This window comes from Cucumis sativus, chromosome 1 (assembly GCF_000004075.3).
Source record: "Cucumis sativus cultivar 9930 chromosome 1, Cucumber_9930_V3, whole genome shotgun sequence".
NCBI classification, from domain to species: domain Eukaryota; kingdom Viridiplantae; phylum Streptophyta; class Magnoliopsida; order Cucurbitales; family Cucurbitaceae; genus Cucumis; species Cucumis sativus.
Genome location: NC_026655.2, coordinates 25979001 through 26003047, shown reverse-complemented (window position 1 = coordinate 26003047; position 24047 = coordinate 25979001). Strand labels below are relative to the sequence as shown.

Genomic DNA, 24047 nt, shown 5'->3' with positions numbered 1-24047 from the left:
GTTTTGAAATTTATATTTGAGTTTATGTCAATGATACCACAATTACCGAAACGTTTAATTTAAATATTAATATTAAATTATAAGTTCAGTTATTGTGATGTTTATTTGGTTTTACTAACATTAGATAACCTTTTGATGAAGGTGCACTTGAAAGTTGTTGAGAAGGTTGGCCAAAGGTGAAAGATTTGAATCACTTAACTTTTAAGTGTTGTACTTTAACAAATTTATCTCAAAATCTTCCTTGTGTGTAGTAATTTTAAATTTATCCTTTGAGTCTCACCTATTAAGAGGGAGGAATACTTAAATTGCACAACACAAAGTTAAAACTATTCCTTCACCATACGGAAAAAAAAATTACTTTCCTTTTTATTTATTTATTTTATTTAAACATCAATATCAAATTCATAATTGAAAATGTTGTGATTGAATAGAGATTCATTTGGGCATAAATGAAGAGAGATGGAGAAATTTAGAGTTGAATGGAAAAAGTTTACAGCTAAAAAATCCATACATTAGCAATTTAGCATGACCACAAACACAACGATTAAATAAACGTAAAACACAAAAATTACAATTTACTTCTTTTTTTTTCCCCCTTTTTACTTCACATTTGCGCTCAGCTTCGCTTCACCGGGTCAAAGTTGGCGACGCCGATGACCGCCCCCAATATCGCCACCACCACCACTCCACCTGCCGCAATACTCAGCAAGAAGTTCTTCAAGGAGGGCGAGACACCGGATCCGGCAGCCTCGGCAACCTCTGGAATGACCATCGACGCGGTGAGAGCAGCAGCAGAGATTCCAGCAACAGCCTTCTCCTTGAAGGAAGATCGGACGGCGAGGATCCTTCCGTTGGAGATGGGAGCAGTGGCGATGGGCTTGCGGGACTTAAAAGAGGGCAATGGGTTGAAGAAAGCGTCGTTGGAGAGTGGCTTGCGGGTGGCGTGGGTGAATGGTAAGGCCATTGAAAGAGCGGAAGTGGAAGCCATTGATGGGATGAATTGGGAGGTTGGGGGAATGGAGGATTTTGTGGAAAATTGTTGGGAAGATGAGAATTGGGGGATTAGGGGATTTTTGGGAAAAGGGTGTGGGCCAGTGAAGAAGAAGCGGAGGGAATTGGGGATTGTTGGTGAGGTTGAAATCTTGATCTTGGTCTGACGTGGCAACTTCTGAATGCTTTATTGGTAGATAAGGTTATCTTATTGGTCCAATCATCATCGCCTTTCAAATCCTCCGGTACGGTCTTCTTATACTTTTGGGCCTTTCCTTTGGGCCTTCCCTTTGGGCCTCTATACTCTCCACCTTATTCTGTGTCCTTCGCTACCCTCTAAATAGGTTGCCTTCCAAAATATATCAGTGATTATTTATTTTGATGTTTATTGGTTGTAACGAACACCTTAAAGGTTCGTCGTTCGGTGTGCAAATTTGGAAACTTATTCCTAAAAATGTTAAGTTTGGAGGTTTAGGTAGCTTGAGATTGAAAAAGCTGTGTTTAAGAGTGCATGTTTAGGAAGTCGAGGTTTAAGGGAAGTCTGTAAATCAAGTGCAAACTTTTAGTTTATTGTATTTTAATTTGGAGATGGATTTTAGGTTAGAATATAGTAATATAATTTGATTAAACTTCATAAATAACGTCGTAGTTTAATAAAATTTAAACCTACTATTTATGAAATTTTGATCAAACTCATAAAGACAATTTTTATTATAAACCATAGCTAAAATCTTTTTTTTTTTTCAAATTCTATGAACTAAATATTTAATAGGTATTAGATTTATGATTAAAATTTATGAGAAATTTTACAGTTGAAAAAGTTATTAGATGTATGATTAAAATTTTAGAGACTAAATTTGTAATTGTATCTTGTTAACTTAAATTAAAAGTTGGACTGCTAAAACTTTTTATTTATTTGTTTTTGAAATTTATAAGAGTATCCATATTATGTAAGTTTTCAACTTTTATTATTGTGTAATATAGCACTTACATATTCAAAATTTATGGAAATTAATTATTCTATCGTACATTAATTTAAATTTTATGTCTAATAAAATTCTTAATTCTAAACCTCGATTAATGGCTAATAAATCTTCGAACTTTTAAAAATAATCTAAATCAACATTTGCATAAATAAATTAAAGATTTAAAGTTGTAAAGGTCAAATAAACTTATTTTTCTAAGCTTTTTGTCATGTATCATGATGGAAAACAAATTCAAACTTAAAATAAACGCTGGAACAATTATTGTAAATAAAAATATTTACAAAATATAACACAATTTTAAATTACTGAAAAATTATTGTAAATAAAAATATTTACAAAATATAACAAAATTTTAAATTTTATTAATAAGAAATATGATATAACATTGAATTATACAAAAGTTTACTATATTTAGATTCATTTTGTTATATTTAAAAGTTTTCCAAAATTTTGGTAAAATTTCAACATTCAATTATCTTAAAATTTCCATAAATAAAATTCAAAATTTGTTGACAACAACTGATCAATATTTTACAATTCATTTCTATTTCCCTTACTCATGACCCTCAAAATTTGTTCCCATCCTATCAAAGATTCAAACTTGAAAGCCATTCATGAGAATGAATAGGCATTGTGTTTTGTATTTGAGAGTTTTGTAAGAAAATGAGCAAAACTCAAGAAATGACCTCTTCACCTTCATCTTTGAGATGGTGCTGCTGAACTCACATAGTTGAGCTGAACTTCTTGAGGCAACAGATGGTATTTGATACCGAGTTCTTCGAAAATTTTCTTCAGCTCCAACACCAAATCCGATCTACGATTGCTCTTGTCACCGTAGTTCTGAAAGTTTATGGTGTGATTAACACATAGAGCTAGTTTCATTTTGTTGACATTCTCGATTTCTTTCACTACGACACTGTAGTTCGGTCGCCAGAACTGCGGTTTGCTTTCTAAGTATCTGAGCAATAAATACATTTGAAATGATATGTCAAACTCAATGCTTTCACAAATGTAGTTTAGAAACTGAATGGAACTTACGTTTTTATTCTTGCTTTTAGAGCTCCAATGCTTTCTATTGAGGTGGAGAAGTCAACGGAAAAATCGATCGAGTCGCTCATTTCGGGGCTCCTGTAGTAGTTACTAATGGGTTTGGTGGCTAGAACAGAATTTGGATAGAAGATCTTCTCATTATCATATCTCAAGAAGATTGTGGTTAAAATGTTCATTTCTTCAACAACCATCTGCATGGGTTAGAATTAAACCAGGTAAGATTGCTTCGATAGAATCCAAAAACATTATGAATTAAGAAAGTTACCTGGACACCATCTACGACACAACGATCCCCAACATCGAATGGATGCATCACGAATACGAATATGATGGCTTCAAATACAGTTCTGGCAGTGTTACCGAACATGAAAACCACCAATAGAATCTGTGATGAAATGAAAACGAGTACTTGCGTAGTTAAGAAACCCATCAGAAGTAGCCATTCAATGATGATCACAATTAGTATAACTGCAGATGAAAGCTTGTTTAGCTCCTCTATGGCAGTTTTGGTGTCATTCAATGAGTGAGCTAACGACTTGCGTTCGACGTAAACATTCACCTGCAACATCAAAAATACATTTCTAAGGCATAGGTTTGTAAGAGGTTTGCTTAGAATTTCACTTTGAAAGAAAAGGCTAAAAAGTAACCAGCCAATTCTTCAGGGTTTTTCGCTTTATCTTCCCAGTTTCAGCTCCTCCTTCAAACAACGGCAGCACATTATCAATTTCCTCTTTACTCATAAAACGAAAGAGGTCCTCTTCATCAATATACCTAACCATGGGAACAAGATTAAAAGCATTGGTTAGCAAATTTCTCCAAATATAATTAAGTGTGAAATTCAAGATCTTTCAGAAGGTAAAATTCTCACTTGCTACCCGGTTTTGCAACGTTTCGGAAAATCTGGTAAGCTGCAGCCCTTGCTTCCCATTCACTGTTAATCTCCTTATCCTTTTTCTCAACCTCTTCCTCTTTAAAATTCTCTATTGTATTAGAGATGGTGGACAATCCTGAACCCCTTATAACATTGATTAGCCCTCTCATGGTCCAAGCAGAGATTTTTTCTTGCTTCATCTTTTTGAGTTTATCTACATCAATAACCTCTTCCTTCCCTTCATTCCCATCATCACTTTCTTTCTTCAAATGCTTGAAACTCAACTGTCCTGTGCTTGCCGCTCTCCCGACCCTCTCAGCCATTTCCATGAGCGGAGGTCCTGATAAAATGCGTAGTATATATTGATGGAAGATCGATTCTTGAATCCGATCAAAGAATCTAGTGCACTGAAAAGAAGCAGCGAGTATCTTCACCAACAAAGTTTTAACCAGCCATAGTCCTGCTCCAATTAGAGAAGCACCAAGAGCTCGTGTAACATAATTCAGAATCTTGTTGCCTTCCTTAGATCTCTTGCTGCTTTGATCAAATAATAGACCCCAGGCTAGAAGAACTAAAGCCAGCCAAATAAAAATTATAACACTCTTCCTCAGCCCATAAACAAAATAAAGAACCTTTCTTTTGAGTAGAAAGTTTCTTTCAATCAAGAAAACCAGACAATTGATAAACCATTGCGAAAACAAACGACCACAGAAAATAACTAATACAAGAACACACCATTTCCACAGTCCTAATCCCCAAATCTCTTTGGTCACCAACGTCTCTATAGTTAAGCTAGCAATCAAACACCCTGTTAAGCACAAAAATGCAATCCATTCCACTATAACTGTTTTCTTCAATCTCTTCCCAGATTTTTCTTTCACTTTCAGTTCTGCAGTTCTGTAAACTTCTTCATCATCTTCCTCCTCATTCCCAGTAGTTCCAATCAATGGTGTTTTCGGAGTTATCGGGGCTGCCTTCAAAGCTTCTTTAGGACTAGTCACAGTGGTTATCTTAGCTGGAGAGTCCACCTTAGAAGAGCTATACAATGTAGATTTTGCTAACTCCTTTTCTTCTGCTAAACTTGCACCATCAGGACAAGGAGGCTCTATTAGCCTCGATTTTGGCTTCGTAAACGACGAACAAGCAAATGATGCACGCCGTGTCACCGTTTCGCCTGGAATTTTTGGAGGTTTATGAGGAGTCATTCTGGAAATCTCGTGTGAAGGAGAACTCCCAACCACGGATTGTGGAATCGTGCACCTAAAACTCCGAGTTTCTTTTAGGTCAAAATCAGGAAAAGAACCAACAGACGGTTTATTAAGATCTTTACTACTTTCACGAACTCCTTCTTCACCTTCCAAAATCCTTAAAACAAGCTGTTCCATTCCTTTCTTATCCGCCATCTTCTGCTTTTACACCTCTTAATTAACTTCTTACTAACATAACAAACAATGCAATCCCAAGAACCCTAAAATAAAAAACCAAAAAACAACATTCTAGGTTCAATTTCAGACCAAAACGAAATTCAGTAAAATCAAAGGCTCAAATAAAAGAGATATGCATGGCTGGACGCCATTGAAAAGCAAGAAAGAGAATTCAAACCTGGCTAGAAGAAGCACTTAGATTATGACCATGCAATGGTTTTAGAGCCTTGGGAATTCCATGCAATGGTTTTAGAGCCTTGGGAATTCCTTGAGAAAAGCAAAAGAAAGTCAATAAGAGTGGCCGCTTTCCACCGGTTTCAGATTAAAAACTTAAAATGAAAAGGAAACAAAGAAGAAAACGAAATCTTAGAATATTCAAATTAGAAGAAGAAGAATATGAAGAAAAATGAAGAACAGAGAGCTACCGAAGTAGAGCTGAGCACCGGCAACGGCGACGGCGAGTTTCCGTTTGTTTTTTCGCGGGGTTTAACAATTATTTAAATTACGCTTCCCACAAAAATAAAAATAATAAAAACTTTACACCTTTGTATTTTATTTTACAAGTTTTTTAAAAAATAAAAACACATACAATAATTTAATTTTGTGCAATTAATTTATTCAAATAATTATCTTCTCTTCAAACCTACACCTAATCCATCACATAAAAAAATATTATTCCCTTCCCAAGAAAAAAAATGGATAACAATGCATTATATAAATTATAAAAAAAATACAAAGATAAATAAATAGTAGAATGAAAGTTTTTTTTTTTACCTTGTGTTGAATGGCAGTAATTTTCTTATTGGAGGAGCAGATTGAGTGAATTTTTGTGAAAAGTGAAATGATTTGAGAATGAAAATAAAAAAAGAATTGAAAGGTTTTTATAGTGAGGTAAAAAAGGGAAGGTAAATCGGCTAAATTGTTAGTTTTTGTGTAATTTGGTTTATGTGCAAAATTATTGTATAATTGTTTTATTATTATATTATTATCCAATCATAATTAACTGTGTTGGTTTAATTACTTTGTTTCTTTTTTAATTTTGCAAAGGTTGTTTGATTATTTAGTTTAATAGCCTAATTTTTCCACTTTCTAGTTTTGCAAAACTATTTATGGGCCCAAATCAAGCCCATTTGGCCCAAATCTGTCTTCTAACAGAATTATTATATCTCTCTTTTCTTAAAGTTATATATATCTTGTTGGGGGCATTGCAAAAAAATAAAACGAAATAATAAGAAGAAAATTATAATACGGGTAATGTGATATATTCTAAATTGTAAAAATAGCAAATTTAAATCGATAAATTTATAATTTCTGTTTAATAGTCTTTTGATAGTTTTATAATTATCATCTGATAGTCGTCTGATATCAATAATTTTGTCATATTCGTAATACGTAAAAAAGAAAAAGTGTCATGAATTGTTTCTCTTTGAATGTTTTAGTCATTTGATGCAATTTTTCTGTCTTTTTTTGTTCACAAAATTTTGCGTACATAATGTTTAAAAGGAAAATTTTCAATTTATACAAATTTGTATCGATTTAAAACTTGAACTTTGTAAGTTAATTTTGACTCCAAACTAATAATAGTATCTATTTAAATCTTAAATTTTCAGTGTGTATCAATTTAGATAAAAAAAAGCTTATATATATATAAATTTAGGGTTTAAATTGATTCATTTTTTATAATTTAAGGTTTAAATCAATACAATTATTGATTTATGGTTTTAGTTGATACCGTCTCGAAAGTTTAAGATTTGAATTGATACAATGGTTTAAATTAATAAACTTTCGAATTTCAAGGCGTAAATGGATATTTGGAGTCTTGCAAAATGATAACAAGAAAAATATTAAAATTATATATTATTTTGTACATTTGACTTATTACATCATCGTAAAAGGTAAATTATTATAAATGATAAAACGCTAATCAATTTTTTTAAAGCAAAAACTAAATCTAACATGGGACATTTTCAAAAACAGTCGAGTAAACCAAATTTTTTACAAAATATAGCAAAATTTTAGATTATATCATTGATATACATTGGTCAGTTTCTATCTGTGTCTATCAATAATCTTACCTAAAATTTTGATTTTCATTTGAAGTTAAATTTTGGTGAACTAAAATATAATAACTAACAATGTGGGTGTCGTTTTAAAATTTACAGATATAAGGGTAGAGACCTTTTCCTTAGAAAGAAAACCGTTAAACTTTGAATTTTGTTTCTATAGTTGATTTGAATACTTTTCGCTCGTGTACATTTAATATAGTGTGACAATATTTATTTATGTGCACAACAATCACTTCTCTCTCCTTTACTTTTGATCTATGATCTAATATGTATTCAACGCGATACAATAACAACTAAAAGTGATAGTCGATTTGGTTTTCCTGGTCTTGACGTCAACCAAGAACTAATCCTAATCGATTGGTTTTATGAAATAGAAATCCAAACCAATGGTTACATTGTTGATCGGATCGGATGGATTTCAATTTTAATTCTTATTATGTTTTTTCTTTTATTTTTTTTCCCAAACTTTTATCATTTTAAAATTTGGTTATTTTTTTTAATGGGCATTCAATTCTTTTGTTATTTTTCTGTTAGATAATATTGTCTTTTATTTTCTAAATAACAAACATATCAAATTCACGCTCATCCAAAATAATAAAAGTAATGACACCTCGGTTTGGTTCGATTCAATTTGATTTTGATTGATTTTTTCAATAAAAACCCATATGAATCAATAATTTTTAGTTTTTCTTAAATACAGTTCAATATGTCCAATTATATATTGAAAAACCAAATCAAACTAACAAATCCATTTAAATTGGACGTTTGATTTTTCAATATTTAGAATTATAGTTGCACTCGTTATGGATGAGGACAAAGAGTTGGCCAAAAGAGGGAGGGTAAGGAAAGGATGACAAAGAGAAAAAGAAGAGAGAGAAAATCACCTCATGACCAAAATACATCTATGAAATTTAACAAATTGGTTGGTTATTAATTTATCATTTAATGTTAGTCAACTAGGGATGAAAAAAAGAAAACTCGAAAGCCTTTTAAATTCATTTGACCCTCGAGAACCCAGATGCTCATTTTGAAACGGTTAAAACTAAATACACACCAACTTGGAACATGAACAACTCTTTTAGAATGGTTAAGTGCACTTTCAAACTCTTTTGAGAGTCGCATGGGAGTTTTTGGTGCCAACAAACACATGCTTCTGACTCCTTCAACTATCACTAAATTAGTGATATAAAGAAAAATCCAAAGAATCAACCTCTTGCAATTTATAAATTGAAATAATGTTGGCCGGTCATGTCGTCTTCGCCCAAACGACACGTCATGTAGTGTGGGTTCAAGGTCATGTCACCTTAACTTTTCTTCTTCTAATGAAGTGTGAACGCAAATTACGACATGTTGTACTTCCGTTTAATTAAATTGAAGCAAATAGCCATTTTATAGGCCATAAATACTAATCTCTTTTATTAATGAAACTTTCAAATCTCAATTAATATCTCTAATTAATCTCACATATTCAAGGTGTAAAATATCAATCAGATGATATTTCTGAGAAATTATTTTTATATAAAATTAAATATATAAGTAATACTTACTTAGGAGTAGACGGTGTTGGAAGTGGAACTCGAATGATATAAGGAGACGAAGACGACACCCTTCAACAAACAAACCCTTATTTTCATTCTAAAAGCTGCAAGATCATGATTCTAATTCTTATAGCTAAATGTCGACAATTTTTTAAACTTCTATATTTTATATTTAATTATTGTACAAATTAATTTAATCTATGTTTATAACTTTGTAGGACTTTTATCTATGTATGATGTTCATAAAGGATTTTGATTCTAATATTTATGCATAAGCGGTTCGGTTTCAAATGAGATCATTTTTTTGTGTTTTGGAGTTTGTTGCGGTTTTAGTTTCAAATTAAACCGAATCCTGAACACCCCTAACTTAAACATTGTCTTTTATATTAATAACTTCTTGTTTTATAGTTTTTTTCTAATGTTTCATGTAACTTTCAAGTTTCAACAATCCGACGAAAATGACAATTTACTCATCATGTAAATTACGGATATTTTGATGTTTTGCTTTTTAAGTTTCATATATTTTTTACAATATAAAAAAAATGATTCACTTTTCCTATAGGTGTTGACACCTATAAAAATGTGCAAATATATCAACATGTTGACAAAAATTTAATACTACATTTCCTCCTTTATCCTTGTGAGAGATTTTTTTTTTCATAAAACAATTCAATTATAAAAAATAATGAAATAAAACAAATAATTGGAGAGAAAAAAAAAGTGTTTTCTTCTTATCAACAAAATTTTGTTCTCTTTCATTCATATTTGTTTCTCTGTCCTGATTGTACTCAGTTTTGTCTTCATTCTTTGAAAGCTTTACATTTTATCTACTTCAATGAATTAAACCTCTCAACAGCAAATAAAAATTCTTCCATCTTTGACTCTCAAAACATCATCTTATTATCAATTCAATCAATTATGCTAATTCTTCTTCTTCTTCCTAAAAATACCCACAAAATCCTCTGTTAATTTCAGAATCCAAAAATGAGCGATTCTTCTACTTCTACTTCTACCCCTCATCCTGCAAAATCAAGCTTACCCATGTTGTATTATGGCCTTGTCGTTGTCGGAACGGCGGCGATTGTCTTAGTTCTCTACAATTTCATCGTTATCAAGTGGTGCTCAGACAACCGCCACCGCCGTCGGATGGCTGGAAGTTACGAGGAGATGATGAATTCAAGCCGTAGCTTCCAGAGCTCCTTGAGCAGCTTCAAATTCAAGAAGGTGGCGGGGGCGGGGGCGGAAGAAGGGAATGGGAATGAATGTGCAGTTTGTTTGTCAGCGTTTGAGGATGGTGAAGAGGTTAAGAAATTGCCGAGATGTACACATACGTTTCATGCTTCTTGTATAGATATGTGGCTTTATTCTCACTCCGATTGCCCACTCTGCCGTGCTCCGGTGGCGGTGGCAGTGGCGGGGCGGAGCCGACACGAAGCCACCGCGGAGCAAGAGGAGAATTCAGGTCATGTGTTGTTGGAGGTTTGAAACCGAAGATGTTCATAATAACTTTGAAATAGGTGGTTGGATTTGGAAAATTCTGATTCTTTTGTTTGTGATGTTTGTTTGTTGGGTGGTTCAAAGGATGAGGATAATGAAGAATTTGTAAAAGAGTTGGTAGGTGTTTTAGATGGGGTGTAGTTATTAAGTAGGGACCCATTTCGAACATTTGAGAAAGACTACACCCCAATCACAATTTCATGTAATGATATATTATATTTAGTTCTTGCTAATAAGGTTGAATGACCTCAATTTTACAAATATCAAGACGAAACATTTTACTTACATAAGAAAACGATGACTAATGTTCATTTTTCCATGAAATTACGGTTTCAAAAAAGTTAAGGATGAGAATTTGTATCTTTATAAAAATCGTGATGCACCTTAAAATCATGTTTTTGAAGTCTAATCAATTTGTGATCGTCAATGAGCTTTAAGGGGAATTTAAAGTTGGTTGGTGCATTATGATGTAGACAAAAAGTTAAGTTTCTTAATTTAGGTTATTTGACATTAGTACAACCAAAATTTCCTTGTTTACATTAAATTAATATTTACCTACGTTCCTGTGATTGTGTTAAACTTAAAGCTTTGAAAAAGCATCTCTACCTTATCTTGGAGGATTTAATATAAACTACAAAGATACATAAATATAAAGACAAAAAAGAAACCGGATCATGATGGGTATTTCCATGTTGTATAGAAGCCTTAAAGAAAATAAGGACCAAATTGAAACCCAACATAATAGAGAGTCAAGCTAACTAACAATTTCCATGTGGTAAACCTATAAAAAGAAACCAATATATGTATAATGTATATACAGTCAGAAAGTTACGCTTGAACATTGATCGTTCCCATTTTCTATTCATATATCCAAAACAAGGTTGGAAATCATGGCATTAAGTCTACGGCAGTGGCATAAATGGTCCCTCTTAGCTCTAGTCAGGTTGGAGGGTATCGATATAAAACAAGAAATGAAGATCTTACATTTACATTCTCCTTAAATTGTCTAGCCTCGCTTGAAGATCGCTGTCAATTCCACCATCGTCGTTCCCTGTTGCTTCTGCTTGTGCAACCTTTGTCTTCACTGCTGGTGCAGCAACAGCAGTTGATGGCGCGTTTACGAGCTGTGAGTTCAAATACAAATAAATGGTTAGATTAGTTATCCATTTGAAGTGAGGTTGATACTTGCACAGGGTCTTTTTTAAAAAAGATAAAAGTTACCTCTTGGTTCATGTCAATTCCTATCTCATCAAGAACTTGGCTGACCAATTCTTCTGTTTCTTCCTCTTCTTCATCTCCTTCCAAAGCATCATCAATGGCATCTTCCATCACTTCAGTCATCAGTTCCATTTTTTCATTCTGTTTCATAAATTCTTGCATAATCTTCTGCAGGGATGGTAAGTTCATCTGCCGATTCATTTGTCCCATTGCCTTTGTCACTCCTTTCATTGCTTCTCCCATTGCTTGAGTTGATTTCAAAGTCTAAAAAAGTGGATTAAACAAAAATGTTGAGTTATCAAGAACTAATATGTAAGATGTTGTACAAAATATGAGATGCACGAATGGAAAAGAACAAGTCATGACATAAATTGTACCTGAATTCTAAGAGATACACCCTGAAGTTGTGATTTAAGCTTGTAGAATTTTTCAATCTGGTGCCTGGTCCTTACTAGATCTTTTGCCATCACTTTCACAGCTCCCTACAACAGTAACATATCATATCAAATTGGGATGTAATTCTAGAAACAAAAATTGTGGAGCGTTTGAAATGTGTTATAATGTTTTTCCCTTATTTGTTTTCATCTTTGACACTTCCAAATATGGAATACACCACAATGACACTCATTGTCAAAGATAGAGAAGAGGAGCTAAGAAAATTGTTAAATCTTCGATAAACCCAAAAGCTTAACCTGATGGGTGGTAAATTCAATATTATATCAACAACCTAACAAAAATACAAGTTGAATGATAAAACTCAGGTGATGTATGCTGTCCAAGCTTTAGAGAATTTCATTGAGTAAAAGAAAGGAATCAAAATAAGAATGGAATCTCACAAAAGAAAATATGAACTATAGATAGGAAAATTAAACAATACACACCATTTGCCCTTGTTTGGCACTTTTCTTAATCTCTGCAATGAGTTTCTTCTCTTGTGTTTGAAGACCTTGTCTCTCCCTATCAATTTCTCTGATCGATTTGTCCAACATCCTCTTATTTTCCCGGAGGAGTTCTGGATTGACAATAATGTATACAACGTCAGATGTTATGAGATTGACTACTACAATTAATAGTTTAATGATGGCAAATCTAAGCTAGAGAGTCTTTAACTATTAAACTATGATGTTTGTGTTTCCATATTAATTCTTAGAACTCCTAACACGCGAGCTCGATTTCATATTTAAGTTAACGAGGGTAAAAAGAAATGTCAAGCTTTATAAATCAGATTAATTTATCGCTAACTCAAAGAGTTCAAACGCTAAAATGATTTATTACTTTCGGATTGAAAAATCTAATCAAATTGCAGAACTAAATTCTAACTATAAACCGTAGGTAAATGTACCAAATCTGCAATTAAATAATGCAGTTGGCTTACAACACGTGCATTAAAAACCATTTCTTAAAAGACAATCAACAATTCGAAATCAAGTAGGGTTCAATATCTAGAAATCAAACCACAAAAATAAGAAGAATCAGCAGATCGTATTAACAGTTCACATTGAATCAGCATCTGAAGGCAATAAACAGACTAGAAAATGAACTTCCAATAGTAGGTAAAATTAAGAACTCCAATATCGCAGAGGCTATGATTAACTACAAATTAAACCATAAACTCCAGGAATCGAAACAAATAACCACAACTACTAAATGAAACTGAAAATTGATGGGAAGAGAGAAAAATAGTGATCGGAGAGCAATTACCGGCGGGAGTCTTGCGCTTGCCGAAGAGAAAACTCATGGCGGGCGATCGGAGTGTAGAGAAAAAATCCGAATTGAAAGGAATGAATCAAACTTTCAATAGAGGGAGGATCGGATCAATGAATTTTGGTTTATGTATGAACTGATTGAATTAAATTTTTTATGATGGCTTGAGGAAAGGATTCTCCTTTCTTCTCTTTGGTCTCCACAGAAACTTCCTTTACGCGGTATTGTAAAAGAGAATATTAAAATTAAAATTTAAGAAAATATCCAAAAAGTTTACTTGGAATGGTGGGGACTACCACTTCATCTTATTTCTTATTGGGCTTTCTATTGAGCCCAAATGAAGATTCGGCCCAAAATGGTTGAACCAAAAATTATCCTGCTGTGTTATGGCCTATTGGACATGGATTATCCGTATAAAGTTTATTTTGTAAAAATGGGAAAAATGTCGCTTAAAATTTAAATGGAAATTGGAAATTGCATTAGATGATGATATTTTTTTGTCGTTATTGTAAATTTTGCAAATATTATGATAATAAGACGGTAATATGTTTGTAAATTTTTTTTTTTTGCAATTTAAAAAATGTAAATGACATAGCTCTACTAAGTTTTTTTGTTTTATTTTTGCTATTTTTATAAATTCCTCAAATATAAATATGATCATAGTTGCGGTTACACTTCTTATATTTAAATAAGGAATAATCGTATAAATAACAAAAATGAAAGGTAATTGTGGTTTTGACAAAATTTAGGTTAATAGTTTTTTTCTTAAAAATGATAGAAAATAATGAAGTTATAGTTCGTCACAAATTTTAAAGATATTTGTAAATCCAAAGAATTAGTTGGGATCTAACCCAAAAGAGTGTTGAGAATAAGTTGTAAAAGAAATTATTAGTAATTTTCATGAACATAAATAAAAGAATCACATAAATATAATCTTATATGTGGTAACATGCAATAAAGTAAATTGATTGCTTGAAGTGGAAAAATATTACACCTAAAAAAATAATATTGACAAATTTAAGGGGTTTTTTTCGAGAAAAAGAAAGGACATTAGTATTTTATTTTTCATTCCAATCATTGTATTGGAAAAATAAATTGTGATTGCCATCAATGTTTACCAATCAAAATGCAATTTCTAAACTAAGGTTATTGGTTAATTAATTCATAATACACTTGGAGAAGTAGAATTAGGTTTGGTTGTCTACCAAAAAGATAATATTTCCTAATACTCATTCATATTTATGAATAGGAGTGATTCACAACCACGGATCTATTAAGAAGGTAGGGACACACGTCTTCCTTACATTCCAAGTTTTTGTATTTTAATATTAGTTAAGTGTCAAATTACAATACATCTTAAATAATGCTCTTTTTTACTCTACTTAGCTTTTTGTACAGTGGTTGTGCCTCTTAAAAATCCAAGTTATTAGGTTCAAAACTCACCATGTCCCCCCTACATGTAAAAAGATACCAAGTTTTTCTTCTACTTTGAATGAGAAGGGTCCTTGTTAGACTCAACTCTATGTCAAAATATCAAAACTAGCTAGGAATTCTAAAATTAGGTGTTACTTTTTATTTAAGGCAAATGATAAACCTCGTTAGCGTTCGTGGTGATAAACCTCGTTAGGATTCATACCACAATAAAATCAGAAACCTTAACGGATCACAATAAACCTCCTTAAAGGGTTCGTACCACGATAAAATCAGAAACCTTAACGTATCACAATAAACCTCCTTAGGGGTTCGTACCACACTAAAATCAGAAACCCTAACGGACCACAGTAAACCTTCTTAGAGGTTCGTACCACACTAAAATCAGAAATCAACGGACCACAATAAACCTCCTTAGGGGTTCGTACCACACTAAAATCAGAAACCCTAATGGACCACAATAAACCTCCTTAGGGGTTCGTACCACACTAAAATCAGAAACCCTAACGGACCACAATAAACCTCTTTAGGGGTTCCTACCATGCTACCACGCTAAAATCACAAAGAAAATCTTAATATATGACTTTTTGTTTTCTAAATATGTTTTAAAAAATTATATTTTAGTTTTATCATTAAATTAAATTTACGTCATTTAAGCCTCTTCAATAGACAGGCCTAGCCAGGACAGCCGGCTGATCCAATCCAATTCTAAAGTTGGCTCTATCCAAACAATTGAAAGATAAGGCATATTTATTTGTTGATTAAATACTTTCAAATAATATTGATGTCTTGATTATGTTTAGTTAATATATTTTAACTCAAACCCAATCTAATACCAGATTTGTTAAAAATAAATCATCTTCAATGTTCAAAATTTCTCTCAACCTCAAGCAGAGAACAAAAGAATGGTCAAAAAGTAAATGTGAGTGAGAACAAAATTCACCAAAATTATTGTTAACATGACACTGCATTTATACAATTCAATTCGTTATTCATTTAAACAATATTTAGAAAGAAAAATTGCCAATTAAAACAATATTTAGATGAGTCTTGGTTTTTTCACGAACACAAATATTCATTTTTTCGACGTCAAATCAATTAAGTTACACTCAAATTGATATCAATTGTTAAGCAACATTATTATGATATTCAACTAATTTCTTGAAAAATTTTACATTGATTTCTTAAAAATATGGGTTTCATTGGATCATACAACCTTTATTTGGACAATGAACGTTTTGATGGAACCTAAGTATTCAAAAGGAGAGAAACCTGAAAGAATCAAGACTTTATATCGTTTATTAGAATGATAATATATGCTTTATATGCTGATAGAGTTTTATTACAAGTAGGATAAAAACCAAATTATTAACTAATTACGTAATTAACTCCTATTCTTCTTGTAGGTTTGTCCTTCCAAGTTCACATTTGGTCAATTTAGTAATTTTAGAAATTGGTCTATGGTTTAGGTGGCTTTTAGGCTTGACCAGCTAATTGTTTGATACAAAGGTCCACTAGCATGATAACCAATTACTTTCTTCACATGTTTTTCTTTTCTCTTTGATTCCTCATTAACTTCTACTTTTTCTTGAATTTGTTTTTGATTCCATGGCTTGCTTGGTTGTCTCAAGACAGATCAAAAGTTGAAAATTCTTCCATTTTTGTGGGAATAAAAAGACCATCAATTATTTATTTTATTATTGGTCATAATTTACTTCACATAAATAATAAAATAAAATAAAATAATATATAAATAAATAACATAATCATATCCCTATACTATTCATTTGCTTTTCATCAATCTAAAATTATATTTTACCCTTTCAAATTTACTCACTCAAACTTTTTAACCTTCATATATTTTACACCCACAATGAATGACCATTTTAGCCTTGCCTTTTTTTTTATAAGAAACATTTGAATTTTTGGTTAAAGTAAAAAAATAAAGTTTATAACGGTTTTTTTCTTTAAAAATTTGACTTGAATTTTAAATGCCGTAAAACTTTAGAATTTAGATTAAAGTTTAGAAGCTTAGCTTTTAAAAAAAGAATTTAGATTAAAGTTTAGAAGTTTAGCTTTTAAAAAAACAAAATAGTTATCAAATAAGATGTAAGGAAGGAAGTTGTCCATAGATTTGCATCCATTCTAGACGTTTATTTTAAAATGGCAAATATGTAAAATTTACTCATAAGACACGACTATCTAATTGGAGATGATTACACATGGACTAGTGCGTCTATTCTTGTGTTCATTGAGAAAAACAAAAAAGATTAAGAGTAGATGTTGTTATAAATCAATAGATATTGCAATTATAGTTGTCCGATGTAATTTATGGTCATAAGATGCAACTATTGAGGGGAGGTGGTTACACACGAATTGATTCATTGGTATCCATATTACATTCTATGTATTTGTTGAGAAAAAAATTGAATAAATACCATTTATATGTCTACGAGAGAAGACTGTCTCTAATTGAAGATAATTATACAATAATTAATGTATCCATCTACGTATGTTTGGACACGTATATCAGGTGCATTTTATACCCACAAACCTATTTACCATTTTTTTTAATTCATACATTTATTGAACATAAAATTACAAGTTGAACATTAAAAGTTAAAAAAAGTGAACTTGTAATTTGACATTAATTTTGTCATTTTTATTTATTGTTTTGAATTATAAAGGGAAAAGTTATTTCAAAATGGGTCTTTTTTTAGTACTCAAAGTACAATAATATGGTAATGAAAGATAAAACTTATTTCACATTAACACTTTGTGGAATCCATTGATGTTCTAAGGAATAACTTTTTACCATTTTGACCCAAAAGAAAAAGGTTTAAAAAACATTATTTTATTTATTAATTAAAAAAACTTTTAAATAAAATGAGTGGAAAATAATTAGTGGTCTACCTCTATTACTACTTTATTAGCTACCATTTAATTGATATATCGGTCTAAACAAAGTTTAATTAATTGAAATATATCGTTGATTAGGTTAAAAGTTTGAATTTTTATTTATGGTTGTTGTTCAACTCAAGCAAATGAACATATACAAGCTATTAAATCAACAATTGACCTAAAAATATTAACTATAGACGATAGGGTAAATTTAATATTATATCAATACTTTAATATCAACAATTTTAAACAAATTCTAAATTGGTAGAATCTATGAAATGTCTCATTGATTTTTTTAGAAACACAAAACTATCTATCATAAAGGAGCCAATGTCTTTGGTTTCAAATAGTTAAGAACTCAAAACCTTGGGATTTTAAAAGGGCACAACCAGTATACCAAATATATAATATAATAAAAAAACACATTATTTAAGATATATTGTAATTTGACACTTCAAAACTAATATTGAAATACAAAAGTTGGGAATGTGAGGGAGAACGTGCTCCTTAATATATCTGCCCATAGTCGTACACAAGCTATGTGTGATTGTAATAAGTTTTTATATTTTTTAGTATAATGATTATGAAGATTAGGATCAAACCTTCCCTCTTCAAAAAATAATTTCATATCAATGATGGATTTTTTTAGTGCCTAAATAGGACACTCGATCCGAATCGAACCATCGATTACCCTTCAAAACTAGCACCCTCTTAGAAATGAGAATGAGAAATAGTCAAAACTAACTTAAAATTTTTTCACCTTCCACAATTAGGAAATTTTAGAAAGTTGGTTGAAATAGTTTTTCTCAATTGTTTTAGATTGAGATGGACCATCAAGATTTTAACAAAAAGATGTTTGCTAGTTGTGATCAAAGATGTAAATATCCATTAATATGTCAACATATCTATAAATCAAAGGGTTCAATATGATACTAAATATATATATAAAAAGACTTTGGATCATATTTCATAATTGAAAATCATTTCACTTTTTTTTTTGCCAAGAAAAAGAGATTAGAAGTAGCGCCATAGCCATAGTCATAGACCATTACCACTGCTTGCCGATGTCACTGTACGAAGAACACGAACAGGCACTCACTGTATAACTCTTCAATGGCAAATCCAACACCGACCCAAGTTTAGTTTTCCTCTGAACTTCATACCCAACTCATCTTCTCACGTCTTACATCTTCTTTCTTCTTCAAAATCTCATGAATTTCCCCATTTCCCACCGACCCTGAATTTTCAATTTTCAATTTTCAAATCGGTGGAAAACGACGGCAACAGGGAGAGGAATCGAATATGGTTTCTTATGTGAGTGCGTTGCTTTATGGCGTTGGAGGTTTGGTGGTCGCAGGAATGGCGTTGCTGGTCGCTTTTCAAGAGAGATTGGTTTATGTGCCTGCTCTTCCTGGACTTACTAAATCTTATGCGATTACCCCATCTCGGCTTCGCCTTGTTTATGAGGATGTATGGCTTCGATCTTCTGATGGAGTCCGGCTTCACTCGTGGTTCATTAAACTCTTCCCCGATTGCCGAGGTTTGATTCTTCTCTTTTTGAGATTTATCTTGATTGAATTATGATGGATTTTGCTGGTAGGGTTTAGGTGATGTGGGTATGTTCTCGTTTTTTTGCGACTCTGAGCTAATTTCTGGTTCTGGAACTGGCGGATCTTAGTTTTGTTTTGTGGTTGGGTTGTTTGATTAGTTATCGAGATGAATTTGTTTTATGTTTCTCTTTCTGAAGAGAGTGGTGTGAAATGGAGGGAAGAGATTGATGATTAGGTCTATTGGGATGGTCGATTGATCATTTCTTTGTGAGTAAGTTCGAATGCTTAGCTGATCAAATCTGTGGAATATAAATTTAGCTTAAAAGTGAAGGGAATTGAGGTTGATTGAGAATGTAGATATTTGGGACCTGTGTATTGGGGTGAGATGGCGGTGTACTTGTTTCAGGAATCTCGTGATGGGTATTTGTGCCTGGGAATGTAAAAGTTCTTTTAAACGTTAGAGACAATGTATTGGATGTATATGGAATTTAGTATTCACGTTGCTGATATCACATTACTGGATTTAAGTGGACAGTGGTGAAGTTTAATATTTCTTGTTGAAGGTTGAAATGAGAAAAATGCTGATGCAAAAGGGGTATCAGAAAAACTGTAGACGACATTGTTTATGAGGTCCTTTTTGTTGTTATATTTGTGGTGGTGGAATATGCAAGATTGTAATGAAATACTTCTAGAGAGGAATCCAGATTCACAGTCACCTAAATTTTTTTAAAAGACTCCCTAGATGATTGGGGCTTACTTTGAATCAAGAAATAGAGATTTTTCCTTGCAGATTCTAACATCTTTTAAAATTTCCATCTGCCATGGTGGTTGCAGACTCGTCAATTGTTTTATTAGTTATAACTCCTAAAGTGGATTTTCTCATACATCCTTGTCATCAGTTGTTTTATTAGTTATAGGGATATTCTTCTTTCATATATCTTTCTTCCAGATTATTTTAACCGTATATTTGCCTGTTTTTCACCCATCAACAGCTTAATTCATAATGCTTACTTTCCTGTTCCCTCTTTGGGTTTACATATTTACCTTAATGTGGGGGTAACTTTTCAAGACTTACTTTGTGGTATTGCTGTTTTGCAGGTCCTACCATTCTTTTTTTCCAAGAAAATGCTGGAAGTATCCTGATTGTCATGGCCATCTTTGTGGAAATTAGATACGAGAAAATTATTGTGAACTACATGTTGGAGCATTCTTTAAACATCTTGATTAGAATTTCGTTCATGATGCACGTCTGAATTCTCTACTCTTAACTATATATATTTGGTAATTAAAAAAATAGTCTAGTGTATATTAGTTATGCTGATGGCTTTTTGGGATAGATTCCTATTTTTTTACCTTGACCTCCTGCTCTAGACATCGCCCATCGTCTTGAAATGGTCCGCATCATGATACAAAGGTTACAGTGCAATGTTTTCATGCTTTCATATAGAGGGTATGTTATTTTACATAAATCTGACAAGTGCAAGTATGCCTTTTAATATGTTCCAGCAGCAAATATGTTCATTGATATACATATACTGCTACTATTTTAATGGAATGATCACTGATGCCATTTGACCTCAATCAGTTATGGAGCAAGTGATGGTTATCCTTCTCAGCATGGAATTACTAGAGATGCTCAGGTGTGCTTTGGTTTTCATTTTTATTTTTTCCAACATCGGTTCAATGCCACATTGTCGATAGCTGAAGGGTCGTGACCGGCGATGCTATGATTGATCCAATAACAAGTTTTTCACATCTTCATAGGAATCTATTTATCTTTTTTCTATAGATTTACGGAGCCGCTTTCTGTGATTACACTTGTTCTCTTTTCATATGTTATTTCTTTTTTCAACAAGTGTAACTGAAAACATTATGCTTTTATTGCACTTGAGTAGGCTGCATTGGATCATCTTTCTCAAAGGACCGACATTGACACGTCTAGGATACTAGTGTTTGGAAGGTCACTTGGGGGTGCAGTTGGAGCGGTTCTTACCAAAAATAACCCTGACAAGGTATTGTTTGGAGGGCTACGGTTTGCCTATTGACAGCTCCTTGTATAGCCTCTATCGGTCATGATAAAGATGCCTAGAGATTTACTATGAGTTTTCGAATCAAAATGTGTTCCGTGTCCAGTGTCACTATCAATTTTTTACTGTCATAAACTACATTAAGATTTGTTGATCTTCTTCAAGCTCTTTTGTGCTTTTTATTCTGCATTTTGTTGGTTGTTTACTATATTCTGAATTACAGGTTGCTGCACTGATATTAGAAAATACTTTCACTTCAATTTTGGATATGGCTGGAGTTTTGCTACCCTTTCTAAAGTGGTTTATTGGAGGCCCTGGATCAAAAGGTCCCAAGGTTCTCAATTTTCTTGTGCGTTCTCCATGGAGCACCATTGATGTAGTTGGCAAGGTGGGGCTTAACAGTTCAAAATATCAGTTTTTTCGACATGATTTGCTTGCTTTGGTTGTAATTGTAAGTTGCTATTTTTGAAACCATCTCTGCAGATTAAGCAGCCAATTCTTTTCTTATCTGGATTACAAGATGAGATGGTTCCCCCAGTCCACATGCAGATGCTGTATGCCAAAGCAGCTGCTCATAACAACCGTTGTCTCTTCGTTGACTTCCCATCTGGCATGCATATGGACACTTGGCTGGCCGGCGGCGATCATTATTGGAGAACAATTCAACAATTCATCGATCAGAATGTGCCAGAGAACAGAGAATGTGAATCTTCAGGAGACGATTAAAGGTTCGATAATTTCTTGTTTAAGAAACAAAAATTTCAAATATAGAGTTTGTTCCACGATTTTTTCTTCATAACTAATGATGAAACTTCTTTCCCCACAGTTCTTATTAAACTGTGTAGTGGCTTGATAGATCATTCAAATAGGCCACATAGAATGATGGGACTAGTTATAAATCACACGAATTAGATTAGTTAAAGATGAAATGGCCAACACCCAAAGTATGCCAAAAGCATACTAAAACTAGGACACGAACACATTAGAGATACTCTTTATCTATTATTATTTTTTAAGATATATACAAATTTAACATAAAATACTAATTGCACCCCACTAAGAAACATAAAATTTCAAGTTAATTAACAATTATAGGTGATGAATCATTTAAGTTTTTCTAACTTCAATTTTTTATGTTTATGCTTTATCTTTGGTGAAAAGGTTGGTCTCTCTGTCTCAAAAATTTTAGTTCAGCATATAATTGATTTGAGCTTTAAATTGGACCATTTCTCTTTAAAAAAATTTCTCAAGCATGTCATAAACATGTCTCCACATGTCTGCGAGTCCAAAGCATGTCCAACACGGACATACGTCTTAAAACGGAGAGTGCCCATGCTTCTTAGATCGAAAACAGTGTTTGAGTGGAGTAGTGGAGAAGTTCCTTGTGTTGAATGTGTACTGTTGTTTTTTTTTTTTTTTGCCATTAATCCATAAATTACTAAGCCTTGGATTTGCCATTACATTTTTTTTAAGCTCTGGTGTTAATAGACGTTTCCTTTTCATTTCTCCTTGATGAAACTGAGGATATTTTTCCTTTATGTTGCTGTATTGGTTTCAGGTTATGGCAGTAGATAGATAGATGATGAGTTGGTGGGAAGTGGGGTTTTTGAAATTATATTGATTTGGTCTTACTTCTCCAAATTGATTTGTGGCATATCATTCAGGAACTACAAGAAGCTCTCTTTCTCTGCTGTAACAAAGTTGGGTGCAGTTAGAGATTTATCAGAGCAAGCAAAATGAATGTGCTGTAGTAGTTAGTAGTAGTGTTAATCCAAATATTCACTTGGAGAGGTTTTGTTTTTGGGTTTTTTTAATTTTTTTAATTTTTAGGCTTCATATATATGGAGAGAGTCAGAGTCAAAGTGCCCTTTGGTATGTACTATTTGGATTTCAAACACTTTGGTTTCGACACCAAAAGAAAAAAAATGGAAAAAGAAAAAAAGGACTCCAACTAATTTTAGTTGTATGATAATTTGAAAGGCAACAAGAAGAAAGAAAAAGCCCAGGCCAATGCTAATCTCTCTTTTTGTTTTTGTTCTCTCTTATATTAAGCATTTGAAATCAGAAGCATGCAGTTGCTAGTTATTGTTTTTTTGGAAGCATGGACTCAATCACTCACTTGGACTTAGGGATTGATCATAATAGTTTGGGAGTCGAAAAGATTTTTCAATTAATTCACCGCTGAACTGACTGTTTCAATCAACTTCAATTGTCGATGAATAAAAATAGGTCAGTTGAACTCTTTAAACTTTTTTTTAGTTAAACTTTTTTTAAAAAAAATTTGAACTCCTTGCTCATTTTTTATTTTTCAGAAATTATGTGTTTGGTCATCTATCTCTTGACACAAAAAAAATTAAATTTAATATTAAACACTTTTGAAATTTGAACCTTTATTTGGTAACTCTTCCATAAAAATTTATCTATTTATTTTCATATTTATTAAAAAACTACATGTTATAATTCTAGGTTCTAAACACAAATTTACTAACTTCAAACATATTAACTCCATACAAGCTTGGTTGTTTCTTGTTGCCTTTCAAAGTGACGCTTGGTTGATCTCCTTTCCTCTTCCTTCTTTCTCTAAATTCCAGTCCGATAGGTATAATAGAATACTTTTTTTTTTCTATGTTAGATAATATATAATTATATAATTAAAATTATCTTCGAACCAATCAATGATTTAGGATTCTACCGATTGGACAGTGACAAGAGTGGAAAAAAAGTGCAAGTTTAGAAAGAGCACCAAAAATAAGGAAATGAGAGCGACTCAGCTTGTGGCAGCGACAACGGTGGA

The 24047-nt window shown here is 32.3% G+C and overlaps 5 protein-coding genes and 1 non-coding gene across 6 annotated transcripts; 3 read left to right on the top strand and 3 right to left on the bottom strand.

Annotated features, from left to right (window-relative positions):
• Positions 1–438: 438 nt before the first annotated feature.
• On the bottom strand, positions 439–1104 carry LOC116401689. The gene has a single exon (XM_031880096.1). It carries the CDS (start codon positions 986–988, stop codon positions 617–619), a length of 372 nt encoding a protein of 123 aa, XP_031735956.1. The 5' UTR covers positions 989–1104; the 3' UTR covers positions 439–616.
• Positions 1105–2424: 1320 nt separating this feature from the next.
• Positions 2425–5651, bottom strand: LOC101209209 (mechanosensitive ion channel protein 10). The gene is made up of 6 exons (XM_031882895.1): positions 5500–5651; positions 3895–5365; positions 3674–3797; positions 3292–3585; positions 3015–3217; positions 2425–2934 (listed from the first exon to the last, which is right to left on the bottom strand). The coding sequence occupies exons 2-6, from the start codon at positions 5298–5300 to the stop codon at positions 2673–2675; spliced, it is 2289 nt and encodes a 762-aa protein (XP_031738755.1). The 5' UTR covers positions 5301–5365; positions 5500–5651; the 3' UTR covers positions 2425–2672.
• Positions 5652–9909: 4258 nt separating this feature from the next.
• LOC101208966 (RING-H2 finger protein ATL39) lies at positions 9910–10410 on the top strand. The gene has a single exon (XM_004144073.3). It carries the CDS (start codon positions 9910–9912, stop codon positions 10408–10410), a length of 501 nt encoding a protein of 166 aa, XP_004144121.1.
• A 687-nt stretch (positions 10411–11097) lies between these two features.
• LOC101205975 (vacuolar protein sorting-associated protein 2 homolog 1) lies at positions 11098–13590 on the bottom strand. Its single transcript, XM_004143972.3, has 5 exons — positions 13342–13590; positions 12522–12652; positions 12018–12122; positions 11644–11904; positions 11098–11546 (listed from the first exon to the last, which is right to left on the bottom strand). The coding sequence occupies exons 1-5, from the start codon at positions 13376–13378 to the stop codon at positions 11409–11411; spliced, it is 672 nt and encodes a 223-aa protein (XP_004144020.1). The 5' UTR covers positions 13379–13590; the 3' UTR covers positions 11098–11408.
• A 5069-nt stretch (positions 13591–18659) lies between these two features.
• LOC101205744 (alpha/beta hydrolase domain-containing protein WAV2) lies at positions 18660–23286 on the top strand. Its single transcript, XM_004143971.3, has 8 exons — positions 18660–19216; positions 20325–20360; positions 20598–20676; positions 20812–20866; positions 21122–21238; positions 21477–21641; positions 21737–21981; positions 22812–23286. The coding sequence occupies exons 1-7, from the start codon at positions 18979–18981 to the stop codon at positions 21977–21979; spliced, it is 933 nt and encodes a 310-aa protein (XP_004144019.1). The 5' UTR covers positions 18660–18978; the 3' UTR covers positions 21980–21981; positions 22812–23286.
• Positions 20904–21046, top strand: LOC116401869. Its single transcript, XR_004214272.1, has one exon. It is a non-coding gene; the product is annotated as a small nucleolar RNA snoR2/U65 (small nucleolar RNA).
• Positions 23287–24047: the final 761 nt, after the last annotated feature.